Source organism: Schistocerca gregaria, chromosome 3 (genome assembly GCF_023897955.1).
Source record: "Schistocerca gregaria isolate iqSchGreg1 chromosome 3, iqSchGreg1.2, whole genome shotgun sequence".
Taxonomy (NCBI): Eukaryota; Metazoa; Arthropoda; class Insecta; order Orthoptera; family Acrididae; genus Schistocerca; species Schistocerca gregaria.
Genome location: NC_064922.1, coordinates 205,179,434 through 205,201,429, shown reverse-complemented (window position 1 = coordinate 205,201,429; position 21,996 = coordinate 205,179,434). Strand labels below are relative to the sequence as shown.

The following is a 21,996-nucleotide window of genomic DNA, read 5'->3' as shown; positions in this document are numbered from 1 at the left end:
ATTGGGACTCATCCGACCAGGCCACAGTTTTCCAGTCGTCTAGGGTCGAATTGGTGCGGTCACGAACCTAGGAGAGGCGCTGCAGGCGATGTCGTGCTGTTAGCAAAGGCACTAGCGTCGATCGTCTGCTGCCACAGCTCATTAATGACAAACTTCGACGCACTGTCCTAACGCAAACGTTCGTCGAATTTCTCACATTGATTTCTGCGGTTACTTCACGCAATGTTGCTTGCCTCTTAGCACTAACAACTCTACGCAAAAGACGCTACTCTCGGTCGGTAAGTGCGTTGTCCTTGGTGAGAAGTAATATCCTAAATTTGGTATTCGCTGCTCTCTCCTGACACTGTGGATAACAGAACACTGAATCTCCTAACGATTTCCGAAATGGAATGTCCCATGCGTCTAGCTCCAACTCCAATTCCCCGTTCAAAGTCTGTTAATTCCCGTCGTGCGGCTGTAATGACGTCGCAAACATTTTCAAATGAATCACCTAAGAATAAATGATAGCTCTGCCAACGCATTGCCCTTTTATACCTTGTGTACGATACAATCGCCATCTCTATATGTGCATGTCGCTATCCTATGACTTTTGTCACCTCAGTGTATAAAGTACACTAATGGCCATTTAAATTGCTACATCACGAAGATGACGCGCTACAGACGCGAAATTTAACCGACAGGAAGAAGATGCTGTGATATGCAAATGATAAGGTCTTCAGAGCATTCACACAAGGTTGGCGACGGACGCAACATCTAGAACGAGCTGACATGAGGAAAGTTTCCAACCGATTTCTCATACGCAAACAGCAGTTGACCGGCGTTGTCTGGTGGAACGTTGTTGTGATGCCTCATGTAAGGAGGAGAAATGCGTACTATCACTTTACCGACTTTGATAAAGGTCGGATTGTAGCCTATCGCGATTGCGGTTTATCGCGACATTGCTGCTCGAGTTGGTCGAGATCCAATGATTGTTCGCAGAATATGGAATCGGTGGGTTCAGGTGGGTAATACGGAACGCAGTGCTGGATCCCAACGGCCTCGTACCACTAGCAGTCAAGATGACACGTATCTTATCCGCATGGCTGTAACGGATCGTGCAGCCACGTCTCGATCCCTGAGTCAACAGATGGGTTCGTTTGCAAGACAACAAGCATCTGCACGAACAGTTCGACGACGTTTGCAGCAGCATGGACTATGAGCTCGGAGACCATGGCTGTGGTTACCCTTGACGCTTCATCACAGACAGGAGCGCCTGCGATGGTGTACTCAACGATGAACCCGGGTGCAGCAATGGCAAAACGTCAATTTGTCGGATGAATCCAGGTTCTGTTTACAGCATCATGATGGTCGCATCCGTGTTTGGCGACATCGCGGTGAGCGCACATTGGAAGCGTGTATTCGTCATCGCCATACTGGCGTATGACCCCCCGTGATGGTATGGGGTGCCATTGGTTACACGTCTCGGTCACCTCTTGTTCGCATTGACGGCACTTTGAACAGTAGACGTTACATTTCAGATGTGTGTACGACCCGTAGCTCTACCCTTCATTCGATCCCTGCGAAACCCTACATTTCAACAGGATAATGCACGACCGCATGTTGCAGGTCCTGTACGGGCCTTACTGGATACAGAAAATGTTCGACAGCTCTGGCCAGCACATTCTCCAGATCTCTCGCCAATTGAAAGCGTCTGGTCAATGGCGGCCGAACAACTGGCTCGTCACAATACGCCAGTCACTACTCATGATGAGCTGTGGTATCGTGTTGGAGCTGCATGGGCAGCTGTACCTGTACACGCCATCCAAGCTCTGTTTGACTCAAAGCCCAGGTGTATCAAGGCCGTTATTACGGCCAGAGGTGGTTGTTCTCGGTACTGATTTCTCAGGATCTATGCACCCAAATTGCGTGAAAATAAAATCACATGTCAGTTGTAGTGTAATATATTTGTCCAATGAATACCCGTTTACATCTGCATTTCTTCTTGGTGTAACAATTTTAATGGCCAGTAGTGTATCCATAAAAACAACGAATTTTCTTTTACATGTTCTGTAATTGTTATCGATGCATCGCAATGCACTGAGTAGTTACAGCTGTTTGTAATCGTTTTATTCTTTTTGAACTGCCCTGTTTTGTCTTTGGGCGGGCAAGTTCTCTGTGCTATGTGAACAGCGGAAATCGTACGCCTTGACCTAATCTGCTGGCGAGACACGAACGAAGTGCTCGGAACTGTGAGCTCCTTTGTGAGGTATCGGCAAGTGTCGGGAACCTGGTGCGCTGGCCCGGCAGTGGGCGCTGAAGGCACTCGCGAGGCACCGTGTCGGCCCGGCCCTAACGAGCGCACATCCTCTGGCTAACGAGGCGGAATGACGGCGCTGCGGGCTCAGCCGGCGGTCGGCCAACAGGGCCACGGCCGGCTCGGGCAGGCACTCCGCAGCGGCGCGCCAGTCCCACCACGTGCCTCAGCGCAGCTCGGCGCGGTCTCCGGCCGCCTCCGCTCGCCGCTCCGCAAACGCACACGCACTTCCGCGGGCTCGGGAACACCTCACGCCGGGCGCCATGCCTCTCGCGAGGAGCTCCGCTCGTTTCGTCTGCGCGTCGTCGTGCCAGTCGCAGAGTGTCTCGATAAGAGCTGTAGCCGAGGATCACGGTCCGGGATCGCCGCGCGATTCACCGACGTGTGCAAACTGATTCTCTCGTCGTCTCTGTTTTTGTTGTTGTGACTGAATAGGAAAACTCGCGACAGCTTGTGCGAAAAAAAAACATCCGTTCGATATTTGTATTTACAAATCTGTGACAAGAGCCTCGCAGCTGTATTTGTTCAAGGAGTGGCTGCGAAAGTTATGAGGTAGCAGAATGAATCTACGTTGCAGATTCTATCCGTTATACCGAAATACGCAGATGACTATTTTGTATCCTTTGTTGTTGTTTCATTTCCCTGCAGCTCTTCTCGGGAGTTCACCATACCACAGTGTATAGACACGCGATCGAGCAAGTACTAATTGTGCAGTAATCCACATTATCGTTGCTTTCTAAGTGTCCTTGCTTTGATCCCACCGCTGGTGTCATAGACAGTTAATATTTTTGAACAAGAGTTTTTCAGGAACGGTATCTAACGTCGGCCACTACGAAATTCCACCCATAATACAGTGCCTTTCCCTGCAGTTTGTCGTAACTAATCATCCGTGGCTGGTTTTGCTCAGCACTATGTGTCGCCAACGCCAGGCACCTGTTGCATTTCGTCTAGCAACAAAAGCACTGATCGTGGGAATGTCATTGTTGCAGATGCACCACCAGAAGCAGCAGCAGCAGCAGAAGCAGCAGGGAGAGGCTCCGTGCCGACATCTCCAGTGGCGGTTATCAGGGGTCGTCCTCTGCGTCCTCGTCGTAGCTAGCCTCGTTTCCACGGCGGCTTCCAGCCCGTTGGATCCACACCACCTTGCCAAAAGGTCCTTCTTCGACATCCAGTGTAAAGGAGTTTACGACAAGAGCATCTTTGCACGCCTAGACCGCATCTGCGAAGATTGCTACAACCTATTCCGCGAACCTCAGCTCCACTCTCTGTGCAGGTAGGTTGAACTGAGGCAAGAATGCCTCGAATTGGTTGTAAAAAAAAATTCACGCGCACAATCGATCTAAATTGTCCAGCAGGAAATTCAGACTGCTCTGTCAGCATTGAAATCGTTTCTTATAAATGACAGGAAATTTAATTAGAACTGGTTTTTATTTCTGCTTAGTAATGAACAAAATATGGTGTCATCACAAAAGGAAAAAAACGTGGTCCAAATTAAAAATAATAATACCTTTCCACGTAATATTCATAAACTTTATCACAACCTACACTAGTTGTCTGTCTGACAGGGCGAAATATGAAATTAACATTTATACTGCAGGTAACTGATGCCTCGTATATAATTCAAATATTAATAGTGAGTTCTTTATAGTTCAGTTTTAAAAAGAAAACGTTGATGAATCTGATGTAGTGCCTTTTGTTTCAAGTCAACAACCATTGTTATCACTGTTTTTTCTGAAATTGCTCCCGGCTTCTGTTTATAAAGTTCTTACATCTATAAATTCTTGATTGTAATTTATATATTTCATTTTGTATTAAAAGTTATATATGCTTTTCTTTACAGAATATTCTGTTATTAATTGTTTCATAGTATATATTTTAATGAAACTTTACAGAAATTGTATGTTTTCATAAAGTTAATAAATAATTAATAATTTGAGATCTGTTGCAAAATAAATTTCGTTTAGTGTAAATAATATTTTCTCCAATTACAATCAATACTTAACTGCACTTCAGAATACAAAATTAAAACACACAAATGCAAAAAAAAAAAAACATTGAAATTATATGTGTTTCTTAACTTGTCTGATTATTACAGGAAAGACTGTTTCACATCTGACTACTTCAAAGGATGCATCGATGTTCTACTTCTCCAAGATGACATGGATAAGATACAGTCTTGGATAAAACAAATACATGGGGCAGAGCCAGGGGTTTAGGTATTTTATTTTTTGTTTTGTTTTGTTTTTCCTTTTTTCGTTTTCTAACTACAAAAATAACATTAAATAGTAATTACTTAAAACAATCTTTAACTAGAATAATAGTTTTTCTGAAAATAATGTAGTTAAAATCAAAATTCATTAAATAACTTACTAACTATATAGTAATACTGAAGGCTTCTATAAACACTACAAATCTATACCTCTTACTAATTTATATCTACAGAACCAGCACTAACATTACGAGGTACTATGAACCAGCACTAACATTACGAGATAGTATGTTAAAAAATAATCTTTATCATCATCAAGACTACAATGTGGTGTCAGTAACGGAAAAGTGAAACAATAATTAATATCATCCTGAAATAAAATCATGTCAAATATTCAGTTACATAGTTCAGAAATTAAATAACACTGAAAAATACGATTAAAATCTCAAAGCGAAAATTTTCTGAAATTCTCACACATGGAATCTAATAAAACAGTTTGACAGATGAGCAAAATTGCACTTGACTGAAAAATATCTGTATTTGGTCTAAAATAAGTCTTGGTTTACCTTTTCAGATCTGACTGTTTCAAGAGCCCATACTTCAAAGGTTGTCTTCAGGCACTACTTCTGATTGATGAAGAAGAAAAATTTAACCAAATGGTGGAAATACTGGGGAAGAAGTAGACTGCACAAGAACTCCCTGCAGGCTGGGAGATAAATTACGGAAACATTCTAGTCTTTGAAAATATATGTTGGAAGAGTTAGATCTGTTTTTGTTTGATTGATTTTATGTTGATGCACTGGCCTCTGAGCCATCATTAATGTTTTAATTACTTTGTGAGTACACTATCCGTGGGCTCATAATGGAGAGTTCTGGACGAGATTTCATCATACTTTCATTTCATCATGCAGACTGTCATATTTTCATATATAATTTAAATCACTTATTTATTAGTTGTTTCTGAATGATTTGCAAATGCACACAGTAACACACCTATTGTTTTTCTCGATATTGTTGTAGCAACATCTGGTTATAAAATTTCCAAAATTTTACAGCAAACTTATAGAAATATCACTCAGGAACGAAGAAGAAATAGTGATAAAACTTAACATATATATTGAATTAATATGGTCATCTCATGTTGAAAAATTAATATTGAATATGATTTTAAATAATGTCTTTATTTTGTTCACCACGTGAGCAACTTTGACATTGCACTATCAGTGAAGTTTTGGTGGCATCTTGTGAAGCATTATGCCATGACGATGCTGAAAAGTATTAATGTATTTATTTTTAATATAGTACTTCATTCACTTAGTAGTCACACTCCTTATAATGTATTATTCATCATGCATTTATTAAATTATTTAATGAAACCATCTACATACTGCAAATCATGTGATTTGTTAATTATTAGCTAAAAGCTGATGTGTTGTGGCAGTATTAAAAAGATTTGTAAAAATGAAATATATATCCAGGAAACTGGTTTTTTGTATTTCACACTATCATTCCATAATCAGTATTCTTATGTGTCAATGAGGAAGAGACCTTGCCTTGTATACATTACCTCTGCAGTATAGCCTAGTTCCTGCTCTGACACATTTGCAAACATAGTGCAAAGCACTGTCAGTAAGAATATGAGGAGCATTTGTTTACCTGTGTGCAAGTAGGTGTGTCTTGAGTGTTTATACTTATTTTAGATTAGCATTGTGTCTTAAATTATTTCAGAAGTAGTTTAGTTTTACAACTCGTTCATATTTTATGTGGAAAGAGATTCTTTTGTGTATATGTTAACTTATTACAATTTTTTATGATTTGAAGAGAGTACGGGTTTAGTGTATATTTTTATATAATCTTGTAAGCTTATTGTACAATTGACTGTCAACTTCTTTTATCTGAACATCTTTGTGAGCCACAGAAAGTGTGCCTATATGTTTCATACTACGTTGAAGCTTTTGTTATATACCATGTCTGTTTAAACCTAAAAGGAAAATTGGAAAATGTTTTGGAGCCTATTTTCTGAACAATACATCTGTCAATTTTTGGTCTGGGAAAATTAACTGAATCCAAAAATATATATTTTCAAGCTAATTTCGATTTTATTTCTCTACACTTTACCCTTCCCCCAAACCATAACTGGTTCTCTCAGACTACATAGTGCAAGAAAACTAAGTACAGTGCTGTAGTGGCTCTAGGGTAATGGATAATTAGACTGGGAAAGTAAAATTGTACCAGAGCAATTTCTTAAAAGTCTGATGTGAAGAATTTCAACTACAAATTTCAAAATCTCAAAGAACATATAATACAGGAGCTAAAATGCAAAGCTAATGCTGTAAAATATCACTTGCAAAGTTATTGTTACTTGCAGTTTTCAAATATAAGAAGTGTTCTAAAAATACCATGACTGATAATTTTGTCATTGAGTAATTCAGCCAGTTCAATAATAACACAAAAACATGGAACACATTTTCAGCAACTGTCATAAGTACCTTTATTTAATCATGTACTGCTGTTATGTAATTAGTGAATGTTTTAAGGTGAAATACTTACTACATCTCTGAAATGTTAAAAACCATAGGATGTCTAAAGACAGCAATTAAAAAGTCACATTCGATATTAGCAAAACTGGTTCAAAGATTTGTTATTAAGTTCATTTTAGATAATCACCTCCAAACAAGGTATCATTTGCATCAGTATTGCAAAGAGTGTACTTTCACCTATTAAGCATTTATAGTGAGACCAAGATTTTTCCCACATGACAACTGTTCTAACATGCCATGTAGCTGATTCAAATTCCATACAAGAGTCTAAGATTATATAAAGTAAAGAATGAAGAAGCTACATATTTTTCATACACACACATGATTTCATTCCAGAAAGTGAAACGAAAGAATCAGTTCTGGAGACTGTTTTCTACAATGACAGTTATCTGGCAACATAATTTTTTTATTTTCATTACACATTTCGCTATTTTTATGGCTAATGACCATTCCCCACACTAGCAATAAATGTTATCAAGGTAAGTCAGAGAATGGAGAAACTTTCGTATTAGAATATGCTATTACTCCCATAATACAGGGATTCAAATTAATATGAAGAACTATGTTTTAATAACGATAGGTACTCCCTTCTCGGCTGAGAGCATAGAGGCCTATGCAAAAATATGATGACAATATTAAAAGCAACAAGGTGCTAGAACAAATAATTTGACATACATGCAGTCTGACAGTATATACACATGATGGAAAGTGTTACTGATTTTTCTAAAAGACTAGAGAGTACATATACAAGATTTTGTAGATATCAGTTTCACTCAAGGCGCTGATTGGTCTTTGGACTGAGGTACGTAAAGCTACTGGTGTCATACTTTGACTTACTCCTGACAAAGGCATTTTAATCATGAACAGGACATAGTGTAATAGACTGGGGTTTGGATCTAAGTACACAAGGTGATTTAGACACAAATAGTTATATTCAGTATCAGTATCTTTTGGTATAAAATAATTTGAGCAATTACATCGTGACAGGATTACACTTGAGAAACAGAACGCATGGAGTGAATTTATAAGAAGAACAATTTTGCTAAAGATACTGTGGATTACAAGTTGGATTCATACGGCAATATGAATTGTGTTTACTGTAAATTCAGTTGGGTTTGAATTATAATAGAGTAGACAAGAAAGAACGATTAGTGCATAAGATCCAAGAGATAAATCTACTGAATGCTAAGAATTATTTGTAATTAAGCGTTGAAACTTAAGTACAAAATTCAAAATATCTCCACAAAAACAGAACTTGCAAAATAAAATTAAATTCTCAAGAATAATTGAAAGTGTAACTGCGAATCACTTCCTCTTATTTTCAGGCGTAACAGCAAGTCTAGGGAGCAGAAATAGACAAACTAATATAGTCTAACAAACTCTAAAGCAAGGAGCCTAATATAGATGGGTTAGTTATACTCTTGTGGACACTGCACTGCACTTTTCAATAGGGATACAGGTATCACTTTTGAAAATAATACACTCAGTCATTCATCACACCCTACTGTTTCTAACTCACTTCTGAGACCTACTACGAAACTATAGATTGGTATTTTCTGACAATGGAGACACACTATACCAAACCTAATACACTGATCAGTTTTATAATTATTGGGCTGAAAAACCTTTATCATGGGCCTCCAGTTAAGGAAAACTAAATCTTGTGTCCCAGAAATATCTGTAAGGAAAAGGAACGCTCAGTCCCAGTGACTGTAGCGATCTACATGTCAAAGCCTTATGGCAGAGAGATTTCACGGAAGCTACACTCACAAAGCTACACTGTTTGTGATGTAATGTCAAGTGCAAAGATCAATGATGCACTTAATGCAGTCACTCTGACAGACATGGGAACTACAACTGGCAAGATCTATCAAAATCTAAGGCACACTGTATGAAGCACACAATAAGAGTACATTAGTGCAATGCATTAGAGAGTACATCATGGCATATTACTTTAAGAGGTCAGTTATACAATGATACGCTGGCAGACATTCAGATTCCATTTTCATGCTTGAACTACTGCACAAACTGCACAACAGGCACTTATCATGAACATGAATGCAGAATATCGCTTACAGTGCTACAGACAACACCGTCATTGGTCAGTGGAACTGTGGAGGATGATTTGATAGACTGATGAATGGCACCAAATGAATACTTAGCAACTGTGAAAGTCAATGAAAGTAATATGATCATCAGGGGCTATGCTTACTAATCTGGGATGAGGTTATTACATTTGGCTGATGACAGAAAACATAGGAATTCATTAACATTTTTATAGTAGTATTTGTTCACACATGATTCAGTATAATGAAGGATAATCATCTGGGATGTGAAATGGACCACAGTATGAATTAAAATTCGAAAGTCGCTATCTGATACTAATTTGACATAATACATTAAAATTATGGTCATTAAAGTATTTTACTCTACTGCTTGCAGAAGCTACACACAAACCTCGTACAATTAATAGAACGCCGTTTTGTTAGAAAAACAACTGATTCTCCTTCAGGTACGAAGTCGCTCAAAGAATGAGTGTATTTTACATTCTGTAATGAAACAGTTGTCTCCAGCAGGCTGTTTGTTAATCTTGCTTGCATAAGATATTCAGGCAAGAACGCAAAGTCTACTTGGTTATTGTTTTTGTCTCTTGTACAGTGACCACACAAATTGCAGATTTCTGCTACTAGCTACAAATAACATTAATGAGTGAATGTATCAGAATGTTAAGCAAAAATACATTTCCCAGTGTACAATAATCTAAATTATACAATACATTGCTGCCTACTGTTGCAGAGGAATACTTCATTTACTACAGCAATCCCGATTATTGCAGTAAAGTACACAAATAAACTAGCGTCTGATGATTCACTTCACAACAATAAGAGATATTTGTACATGTTAAACAAGCTGGAATGAGGTTTTTCTTTTCTAACTCATAATTTACCACCTAAAATGGCGGCCTTCCATCCCCCACTAACATAGTGCATTATTAATGGTCCGCCCACCACCACCATTATTTGGGTACCCAGTAACATAGGATCAATCTACCATTCGTACTTTGTGTGTCACTCAATCAACAACAGCAGCAGCAATTTCAGGCGATATTCACAATTTCCAGCAGAGTACCATGCCCAAAGGTATTCTGCAGATGTACGTAAATGGATTATGCTATTTACAGTTTTGAAGCAATTTGTTACGAATTGGTCAATTTTCTACCACTTTTTAAGAAGACACAGATAAAATATGACACCATTATTATTTAACAAATACCGACACTGTGCAATATTCAAACCTGCTACACTGATATCTGAATAGTTTAATGTTTAATAATTAGTGCAATGCAAAAAATGCACCCCTGCTATGTTTCTTTTCACTGCAAGGAAATTATCACTGCATTGTTAGCAAGGAAATTATCACTGCATTGTTAGTGTGTGATGTCACTACAGGTTGGCCGGGAGTAGTGTCAGACTATAAGATTACTGGGAATTGTAAACAGCTGAGCGAAACTCGAGCAGACACATAGTACACACACATTACTCATGGCTAAAGTAACATCAATAGCACATGTTTTACCAGATAATGTATAAAAAATCACTGTATCACATGGGGCACAGTGGGAAGCAAGGAAGGCAATAATAACGTCTTTATTTGAAACAAGCAAAAATTGTGGAAGACCTCTCCCACAAAGTATTTCAAGTGTGCCTGTCTGCACCACGCCAAATGCATCCACATAGAGAAATACCACAAGTTACCATCATGGACTGAGGGCCACTGCAGCACATGTCGAAATCTGGTACTGGCGACACATATGGATAAACAGATAACGAGTATAGGCTTTGCATTGTCTTAACTGGACACAGACCCCTACATCCCACCCCTTGACAATATAAATCCCAGTCCTGCAGCCATGCCTCTTTGTGGCCCTTGTGATTAAACAAGTAATGATGGCTACGACCACGTTCTTTTATAATTCTCTTGAAAAATCATCTTCTCTCAACACACCCAAAGTGCAATACATATTAAACATATAGATATTTCAGAGCACCTATCACAAATAATTGTATTTCTTTCCCCCATTCCTGTCAATTGTTCCCTTATGCTCTCCCTGAAACTCTGTACAACCTCTGGTTTAGCCAGTTTATCCAGGTCCCATCTCCTTAAGTTCACACCTTTTTGCAATTGCTTCAGTTTTAATCTACGGTTCATAACCAATAGATTGTGGTCAGAGTCCACATCAGCCCCTGGAAATGTCCTACAATTTAAAACCTGGTTCCTAAATCTCTGCCTTACCATTATATAATCTATATGATACCTTTTAGTATCTCCGGGATTCTTCCATATATACAACATTCTTTTATGATTCTTGAACCAAGTGTTAGCTATGATTAAGTTGTGCTCTGTGCAAAATTCTACCAGACGGCTTCCTCTTTCATTTCTTAGCCCCAATCCATATTCACCTACTATGTTTCCTTCTCTCTCTTTTCCTACACTCGAATTCCAGTCACCTATGACTTTTAAATTTTCGTCACCCTTCACTATCTGAATAATTTCTTTTATCTCATCATACAATTGGGTTGTAATAGCTTACCCGCACTCCTATTTTTTTTATTCATTATTACACCTACTCCTGCATTACCCCTATTTGATGTTGTATTTATAACCCTGTATTCACCTGACCAGAAGTCTTGTTCCTCCTGCCACCGAACTTCACTAATTCCCACTATATCTAACCTTAACCTATCCATTTCCCTTTTTAAATTTTCTAACCTACTTGCCCGATTAAGGGATCTGACATTCCACGCTCCGATCCGTAGAATGCCAGTTTTCTTTCTCCTGATAACGACGTCATCTTGAGTAGTCCCCGCCCGGAGATCAGAATGGGGGACTATTTTACCTCCGGAATATTTTACCCAAGAGGACGCCATCATCATTTAACCATACAGTAAAGCTGTATGCCCTCGGGAAAAATTACGTCTGTAGTTCCCCCTTGCTTTCAGCCGTTCGCAGTACCAGCACAGCAAGGCCATTTTGGTTAATGTTGCAAGGCCAGATCAGTCAATCATCCAGACTGTTGCCCCTGCAACTACTGAAAAGGCTGCTGCCCCTCTTCAGGAACCACACGTTTGTCTGGCCTCTCAACAGATACCACTCCGTTGTGGTTGCACCTACGGTACGGCTATCTGTATCGTTGATGCAAGCAAGCCTCCCTACCAACGGCAAGGTCCATGGTTCATTGGGGGGGGGGGGGGGGGGGGTGAGTGCTGGTATTTAAAGTAAATAACTATATAGGTTGCAGCCCTGACAAACAGTTTTCATCAAACATTGTTGTAATTGTGTATATTGTGGGCAAATTAAGCTTTTATGTGTAGGTTTTTGTGTAATGCACTAAAGTATCTGCAATTTTGTAAAAATTTTGATATATAAGGTGAGCTCATGAGTGATGCCTGTAGTGAAAGTATGGAAGCAGGTCACCAGCTAACGAAGCAAAGAATAAATCATGGCCGTTTATCTCAGACAAACGGAGATTAAATTAAAGTCTCATGGGATGGAGAAAAACTGCCGTTGTAAATTACAATGTTTTTACTACGAGCCTGAAGATATGAGGGTGGATCGGAAAGTAACGTACAACACTTTTTTTTCTCCCCTGGTATTGCAGCTGGAACGTTGAAATTTCACGATGATTTAATTTGAAGTTTATGCTACAGAGCGTATTTTGTTTTCATGTGCAGCACAAGCGAGAGACGCCTGAACTACGAAGTAAAAATGGCGCGCATGTTACTGTCATCAACTCGTGAGGAGCAGCGAAGTGTAATTCGATATTTGTGTGCCAAAGGGCATAAACCGAGTGAAATTCACAGGGACACGCGTGGCGTGTATGGGGACAACTGTATGGACTGTAGCACTGTCCCCAAATTGTGTACATTCTTCCAAGAGGGCAGTGTGAACCTTAATGATTCATCACGCTTCGGGCGGTCGGTAATAGCTGCAATCCCGGAGAATGTCGGAGCCACTGAAGCAGCAATTTTGAACTACTGTGTGCATGTGCGAACCTTATCGCAGCAGTTCAGCATTTGCTATGGTGCGGTGTCAGATGTTGTTCATGATGCGTTCAAATTTCGTAAAGTTAGTGTTCGTTGGGTGCCTAAGAACCTGACAGACGACCACAAGGATCAGACAAATGACGAGAAGTCTGGATCACTTAACACGCAGCAGGGCATGACTTCCTGAGAGGAATCGTCACTTGTGATGAGTCGCGCGCCTACCACTGCACACCTGAAACCAAGCAGGCCTCTATGGAGCACAAACACGCTAGTTTCCCAGTACAAAAAAACCCAAAGTGATTCAGTCTGCTAGGAAACTGCCCTGTGACAGTGTTCTGGGATGTGCATGGTGTGTTATTGGTGTATTCTGCTACACACGGGACCATTGTGAATGCTTCAACGTACATAAAAACTTTGTTTAAGTTGCGTCGTACCCTTGGTGACAAACGCCACAAATTTAATAATGACGGTGTCAAACTTCTTAATGACAACGCTTGACCCTATGTTGCTCTTCCTGTTCGTTAGAAAATCGCTGGATTTGGGTGGGAGGTGCTCCAGAATCCACCATACAGTTCGGAACTTCCACTGTCGGACTTTCATCTGTTGGGTCCCATAAACACATTACTGGCCAGCCAACGCTTTGTCACAGATGCGGAAGTTAAATCTGGTACCACGATGCGAGAAATGTGATGAGAACGTTGGTGACTATGCAGAAAGTTAGGTAAAAGATGTAAGTTCGTTTGTGTGTTTGGTTTTCTTTTTTACCTATTAAACTCTTTGGTAATAAAATTATAGGAGGTCCCTTTCCAATCTTTCCTAGAACAAGACAAAGTATTTTGAATGAATTCAACCTAATACAATATGCGGAATGCTTATTTATGTGGTCTCTACCTCCAATACAGCATAGAAGGCCTAGGAAAGATGAATGTGAAACAAGATTTTAACTTGCAACCTACATGTACAGAGTTTGAGGACAAATATCGAAATACAATAGTTGCAACGTTACCACACAGATAAGATCTAATGTATCGATCGTGAGTCAACAAAGAAATACGAAAAACTAACATTACAGTAAAACAAATGTGTTCTTTGTTTGGAAAATGTAGCGTCCTTGATATAGGCAAATTGGACAGATGTCAGCATACAAAACACGGAACGGATCTAAATTACGAAGGAAAAAACTTTGTGTGTAAAATGATAAATGAAATCACTGTGAACAGGGAGAGAGTGAACAGCAAACTTCCATGTACCGGTATGGGACCAGTCTCAGCAGCAGGAGAAGCATCATCGTCAAAAGCAGCAGAATCATCAGTGGCAGGACCGACAGCTGAAACATCAACACATGCAGCAGAAACTGTTGCCCACCCTACATGCAACAAAAAACAAATCCTACGTTTTTTATGTTCAGCCACTCATCCCCTTAAAAAGCCAAGAACTTCATCACCGTGCCATCTGAAGGAGCAGTCAACATTGGAAAATCGATCAAATGGTCGTATACTGAGGAAGAGGAAAGCAGCAGTCCCATCCCATCTCAATGATTTTTTGCTGAAAGGCTATAGCAAAACCACAGTAATATAAATACAAATATAATGTTCTTTTAAAAACAAACTTAATAAACTTCAGTATTGGCTGAAAACTTAAACTGCATTGTTATTTCAATAAATGAGTACTGGCTTAGCAATGAGGAACTAAAATTAAGTATACCATTTGGATATGAATTGGCAACTAGCTACTATAGAACAAGCATTAAGCACGGTGGTGTATCTGTGTATGATAAAAATAGTGTGAATCTAATCAACAAAGTTATAGATGCAAGCGGAATGTGCATAGAAGCAAAATTTGAAGCTGCAGCCATAATGCTGCCAAACCAGGAAATTATAATAGCTTCAGTATACCGCCCCCTCCCCTAAAACACAATGAAGACCTGTTTGTGGAGCTTCTGGAGAAACTGATACTCTTGCTACTCAAATACAAAAACTACAGAGTACTAACATTTCGTGATATCAATATAGACATTAGGTTTAAGAATAGAAAGGTTGATTACTTGCCATATACATTAAGATCGCTTAACTTCAGTTGCGTAAATGACAAATCCACAAGACAGGAAGCATGTCTAGATAACATAATTTGTAATTTTCATCTAAACAAAACAGAATTCAGCACAATCAAACTAGGCATTTAAGATCATGAGGGACTATGGTTCAGACAAACTCTTAACAGTAAAGCAACTGAAACTTCCACTGACTGTAGAAAAATTATAAGACCAATTAATGAATCAAAGCTAAACAAGTTGATAAGTAAATTGCATATAGTAAAATGGGATAAAATAATAACCACTGCAGGTGCAAACGAATCTACCAACAAATTTCTAGAACTGTTAACTGAAAATTTTGAAGCATGTTGTTCTAAACACTGCAAGAAAATATCAAAGCAAAATCGTTACACCAAACCACAATATCTACAAAGATGGTACACCGCGCACCTAAGTGGAATGAGATTCATAATGCTACTCTATCACGATAGGCCCAAGAAAGAACATAGGAAAGGAAGCCTTGTGTCTGAATTTTAGCAAGAATCTGTCTCCTACTAGCATCTAACACTGTATACTACAGGAATTCTAGTTACAAACTTCTAGGACTTGGAGACGGGATTGAGTATACAGTATTTTGAATAGGAATCCATGTTCGGAAAGTACCGTTTCCGTTCTACAATGGTTTCAATTCAGATATTTAACTCACTCACTTCCGCTTGAGGAACTCAATTATGCGTGACGCAGTACAATTCTTACGTAATAATTCGAAAGGAAACATAACGAAACATTTGTTTATCACTTAACCACATTTGTTTCTATTAACAGTTAAACCTTTCGTGTTTACATTATTCCAAAACAAATAACAACCTAACTTACTGTACGTACAGAACACTGGTGATGCTTTACAAAAACGGCTCGATGTGGCGATAAACAACGTTGTTACAGACATTGTAGCTTGAAGCACGTTCTGGTACGAACTCGTGCCAGGGGATCTTCTTCTGTCTTTATAGGAGTCTTGTAAATTAAACTTTGCATACGACCCTACAAGAAGTCTATAGGAGTTTGTATACATAATCCCGTCCACCCTATTGCATACGGGGACAAGCAACTCTGAGACTTTCCCTTTTCCCTCAGCAGACGTGAACGCGTTACATATCTTAATTGTAACCATTATAGAACGGAAGAGCTACGTTTCCGGACACAGGTTCCTACTCAGAGTATTATCTACTCACTCCCCTCTACAAGAGATAGAAGTTTGTAACGGGAATTTCCGAACACCATGTATAAACAGCATTTACACCGAGTGTAACTAAAGCCGTTTTACGTTGATGAGTTGTAGTGGAGACAAAGACGGTCAAGCTTAGCACAGACACTTATGTCTGAAAACCGTTTTCTCGCTACACGAAAAAGAGCACAACACACGTTCAAATCTCGTGCAGTTTCAGCGACACTGACTAGGGTATCTTGTCTTTCGCCTATCACTTGACGTCCTATGCCCACTACAGGTTTGTTTACATGCCGTTCCGTTGAGTTTGTGATTTGCCGAGAGAGACTTTTACCTACTGTTGGCTTGTGAACTATATTCATACTGGACTAATGTACAATAGCAATCATTCACAACAATTCGGAATCCACGCTATACATACATTTCATTTTCAGTGTGTTGTTGTCCATGGTGAACTACACGATTGTATTGTACAGCTAATCTGGGTGCAGTGGGTGGGCTGCTCGTTAGTTGTGTGTGCAGCATTTTCCACACCGCCAGCCACCTCCATACTGCCTCATTGCCACAGAGTACCAGCCGGCCTCCGAGGCGGATACATTCACCACGAGCAGGGTCAACTGTGGTGCTCAACGGCAGCGCCACACACCTAAGTGTGAAGAGGCTGTAGTTCATGCAGTGGAAGAGGACACGACGACGAGTATCGGAAACATAGCAGGTAGACTGAGCATGGATCACCAAATTGTCTGGCGGGTTCTCCATAAGTATCAGTTATACCAATACCACTTCCAAAAGGTGTAGGCGATGCAGCCACAGGATTTTGAGTTACAAGCCCTGTTCTGCAGGAGGTTCTTGCCCGTTGTTTGGACAAGCCCAATTTCCCATGTATGATTCTTTACACAGATGAAGCCAAGTTTAGCAGGGAAGGTGATCTCAGTTCCCACAGCAGTCATATGTGGGCTAGTGAAAATCCACATGCTGTGCACTCCCATTGATTTCAGGAATTATACAGTGTGAACATGTGGGCAGGGGATCCTGGATAGATGTATGACTGGACCGCACCATCATCTACCACATCTCATGGGTGCCACATGCTTGTGATTCCTTGACAGTGACTGCATGGGTTCTTGGAAGATGTACTACCGCACGTGCACCTAAATATTTGGTTCCAACATGATGGTGCACCACCTCATTTTTCACGTGCAATCATCTGGACCAACGAAGCGGGCAAAGGTGGATAAATCATGATAGACCAATTGCTTGGCTTGCATTTCACCGGCCTTGAACCAGCTAGACTACTGCTTGTGTGATCAAATGAAATTCTTGATTTACGAAACCTCTCTGGCGTCCGTGCGAGACCGCCTGCCACTGATTATGGCTGCAGTGGATGCTGGAGGACCATGGATCATTTGTACCGGAACATTATACAGACGTACCGTATCTGAGTTGATGTCACACTGACCCCTGTTCGTATATAGACACAGATGTCAAGCAGCAAGAGTGTTCTCGAATTTTGCGCGTAGCAGAAAAAGGGTACCTTTCTGCACATGAGTTCCTACCTTAAACTGAACTATCTTGGTCCACACTACAACTCCCCAAAGTCCGTAAAAGGGAATTTATTCATACATTGTATACATGCGTCTTCAACATCCACTGTTTACGAAATAGAGAGGGAACAGTTTTTCTTTATCCTGAATCTGTTGCCATCATCATTTAACCATACAGTAAAGCTGTATGCCCTCGGGAAAAATTACGTCTGTAGTTCCCCCTTGCTTTCAGCCGTTCGCAGTACCAGCACAGCAAGGCCATTTTGGTTAATGTTGCAAGGCCAGATCAGTCAATCATCCAGATTGTTGCCCCTGCAACTACTGAAAAGGCTGCTGCCTCTCTTCAGGAACCACACGTTTGTCTGGCCTCTCAACAGATACCCCTCCGTTGTGGTTGCACCTACGGTACGGCTATCTGTATCGTTGATGCAAGCAAGCCTCCCTACCAACGGCAAGGTCCATGGTTCATTGGGGGGGGGGGGGGGGGGGGGGGGGGGTGAGTGCTGGTATTTAAAGTAAATAACCATATAGGTTGCAGCCCTGACAAACAGTTTTCATCAAACATTGTTGTAATTGTGTATATTGTGGGCAAATTAAGCTTTTATGTGTAGGTTTTTGTGTAATGCACTAAAGTATCTGCAATTTTGTAAAAATGTTGATATATAAGGTGAGCTCATGAGTGATGCCTGTAGTGAAAGTATGGAAGCAGGTCACCAGCTAACGAAGCAAAGAATAAATCATGGCCGCTTATCTCAGACAAACGGAGATTAAATTAAAGTCTCATGGGATGGAGAAAAACTGCCGTTGTAAATTACAATGTTTTTACTACGAGCCTGAAGATATGAGGGTGGATCGGAAAGTAACGTAAAACAATTTTTTTTCTCCCCTGGTATTGCAGCTGGAACGTTGAAATTTCACGATGATTTAATTTGAAGTTTATGCTACAGAGCGTATTTTGTTTTCATGTGCAGCACAAGCGAGAGACGCCTGAACTACGAAGTAAAAATGGCACGCATGTTACTGTCATCAACTCGTGAGGAGCAGCGAAGTGTAATTCGATATTTGTGTGTCGAAGGGCATAAACCGAGTGAAATTCACAGGGACACGCGTGGCGTGTATGGGGACAACTGTATGGACTGTAGCACTGTCCCCAAATTGTGTACATTCTTCCAAGAGGGCAGTGTGAACCTTAATGATTCATCACGCTTCGGGCGGTCGGTAATAGCTGCAATCCCGGAGAATGTCGGAGCCACTGAAGCAGCAATTTTGAACTACTGTGTGCATGTGCGAACCTTATCGCAGCAGTTCAGCATTTGCTATGGTGCGGTGTCAGATGTTGTTCATGATGCGTTCAAATTTCGTAAAGTTAGTGTTCGTTGGGTGCCTAAGAACCTGACAGACGACCACAAGGATCAGACAAATGACGAGAAGTTTGGATCACTTAACACGCAGCAGGGCATGACTTCCTGAGAGGAATCGTCACTTGTGATGAGTCGCGCGCCTACCACTGCACACCTGAAACCAAGCAGGCCTCTATGGAGCACAAACACGCTAGTTTGTGACTTGTATCCGATTCATCAGTTTGCATTTTATGTGATATTTCATCAAGATTTTTAGTTTATCAAGATACAAGAAACATCACTCTTCTGCACTTTCTATAACCTGTGATGCTCCACTGGCAAAACTACTGAATTTCACTGATATACATACAGAGTTTATGACACTGAAAAACTGCTACTACTAGAGAAATGTTATCATCAGTTATTCTCTAAACCAGAATAGTTACGATGGCAGTGAAAGGAAGTACATGTTGTTGAACACTAAGGTTGGAGAATGTGGGATTTGAATTGCAATTTAAAAGTGGTCATGTTTTATGATGATATAAGCTATTTATTTGGTCACATGAGAAACATATATTAAGCAACCACTCTAACCAGTTGCATGTATACTGCTGTAAAAACAAAGTAAGACTTCAAGGAAAAGATAATAATGTAATTCATTTTTTCTGAATCTGAACTGTGTCACATTAGAATATCCATTAAAATTTCCAAGGACTGCAACCATTCTTCCCCTCAGAAACTAAAACCACCTTCAAAAATTAGTGACACATATCACAGCTGTGTCACTAATGCTCTCAAACAGCTGTATGTGTTCGTAGGTTTAAGATTCCCCTAATTCACTGAGTACACAAGCTCAGTTCATAGCTTCAATCACCTGTCATCTTTCTTCCAATTGCCAAACTGCACAGATGTTATTCTTAATGATATGTTGCACTAGCTCCACCGGGGAGAAAGGATAGGTCAGAGAAAGGTTTAACCACAGCCACAGACAATTTCCAAATGGAATATTGACTATCTGCAACACGTGTTGTGCTACAATTAATGTTTTTGATGGAATAAAACTATGTGCAGCACAGGGATTAGAATACACAATCTTTACTATTAAATAATCACTAAAAGTTCTGAAATAGTAATGAAAATTCCTGTTTTTCTCTCCAGGAAGCATACCTCCAGAACATTAAATAGTCTCCTCTGAGTAGAACACATCAGCAAATATTCTCAAATTACTTAGTAAAGGCTACACAATTTGTTTTCTTGGGAAAGTTATCTGAGGGCAGACATTTGCTTCCAGGTATGCCAATGACCAATGGCCTCCTCCTCTTTTTGGCAAAGAAAGAAATAAATTATATGGGAGCAGATCTGGAGTCTAAGATGGATTCAGAATCATCTGGATTTGGGGCTTCTCAAGAAATGACTGCACCTGATTGCTCTGTGCGTGGGTATATTGTCATGGAGGAACAAGATTCCAAGTAGCCCTTTTGTTAATTCTGATTGACTGTTTCAAAATGCTTATGAATTGTTTTGTAGAAACTGAAGTTCCAGCACTGCCTTTTTCAAGCGAGACACCAGAAATGAGTGGACTAGAACCAAAAACAGTGTACATTCGTTTGATTACATACACTGATGAGCCAAAACATTATGACCACCTGTATGTTGGTCCATCTCTGGAATGCAATTCAGCAGTGATTCTGCATGCCATGGATTTGACAAATCCTTGATAGCTTTCCAGAGGTTTGTGCCACCAGCTGACTATGCACATGCTTCATACTTCCCGTAATTTACAGGCAGTTGGTTTGTAAGCATGGAGCTGGCACCTGATAGTGTCCCCCATGGGGTTCATTGGATTCAGAGAAGTCAAATTTGATGACCAAGACATCAATTTGAGTTCACTATCATGTTCCTCAAACTATTGGAGCATGATTCTGGCCTTGTGACATGCACAGTTACCCTGCTGAAGATGCCATCATTGTTGGGGAAGCCATCAAGCATAAGGGGTTACAGGAGTCCTTAATAATGTTCACATAGTCCACAGCTGTCATTGTGCCTTCAATTACTACCACAGGTCCCATGGAAGCCCAGGTGAATGTCCCCCATAACATAATACTGCTCCCACTGGCCTGCATCTGTAGCGTGCTGCATGTTTCGAGCAGCCGTATGCCTGGGTGACAGAGTATCTGGATACAACTATCGACCTGGTTTAACAGTAAATCTTGATGATCCCATGCCCATGGTAATCATACTGATGATGTTGTTGGGTCAACTGGGAACATATAGGGGTCCACTGCAGCAGAACACCATTTTCAACACTGTGCACTAGACAGCGTGCTCCAAAACACTCGTGTCTGCTCTAGCACTGTACTCTGTCATAAGATCTGGCACAAATCACCACCTATCATGCTTTAGAGAGTGGGTAAGCCTCCAAACCATATGTTGTGTGGTAAGGTATGGATGTTCAACTTCCTCTCGTCTATTCATGGTTTCAGCATTTTTCAACTACTTTCCGTAGATGCTCACAAGAGCAATGCATGGACAGCCGACCAGCTTCATCAATTCTGAGTTGCTCACTCCCAGGCACTGGGCCACAACGATCTGCCTCTTGTCCCAATTAACTTAAGTCGGCAGGTTTCCCCATTTGCGCCACTTATCACTAGAATGATTCCTCATTTATCTCTGCTCTCCTCATACACTTATGTTACTGCATCATGTGCCCTTAGTGCCACCAGACAGCATATGACGTCACAGTGGGCAGCGGACACAATTTTTTGGCTC

General features: G+C 40.4%; 2 protein-coding genes across 7 annotated transcripts in view; one reads left to right on the top strand and one right to left on the bottom strand.

Moving 5' to 3' along the window:
- The window catches only part of LOC126354358 (ion transport peptide), a 344,314-nt gene extending 337,721 nt beyond the window's left edge, over window positions 1-6,593 (top strand). For 2 of the 4 annotated variants that reach the window (XM_050003939.1, XM_050003938.1), the window contains exons 2-3: window positions 3,283-3,566; window positions 5,077-6,593. In XM_050003939.1, coding sequence (XP_049859896.1) covers window positions 3,283-3,566; window positions 5,077-5,185 — 393 coding nt within the window. In that variant the 3' untranslated portion in view covers window positions 5,186-6,593. Of the gene's footprint in view, window positions 1-2,372; window positions 2,846-3,282; window positions 3,567-4,388; window positions 4,510-5,076 lie in introns of those variants that run through there. The other 2 variants (XM_050003937.1, XM_050003936.1) reach the window with 2 other exon arrangements.
- The window catches only part of LOC126354357 (peroxisomal leader peptide-processing protease-like), a 1,193,162-nt gene that overhangs the window by 1,095,778 nt on the left and 75,388 nt on the right, over window positions 1-21,996 (bottom strand). The window lies entirely within an intron of this gene.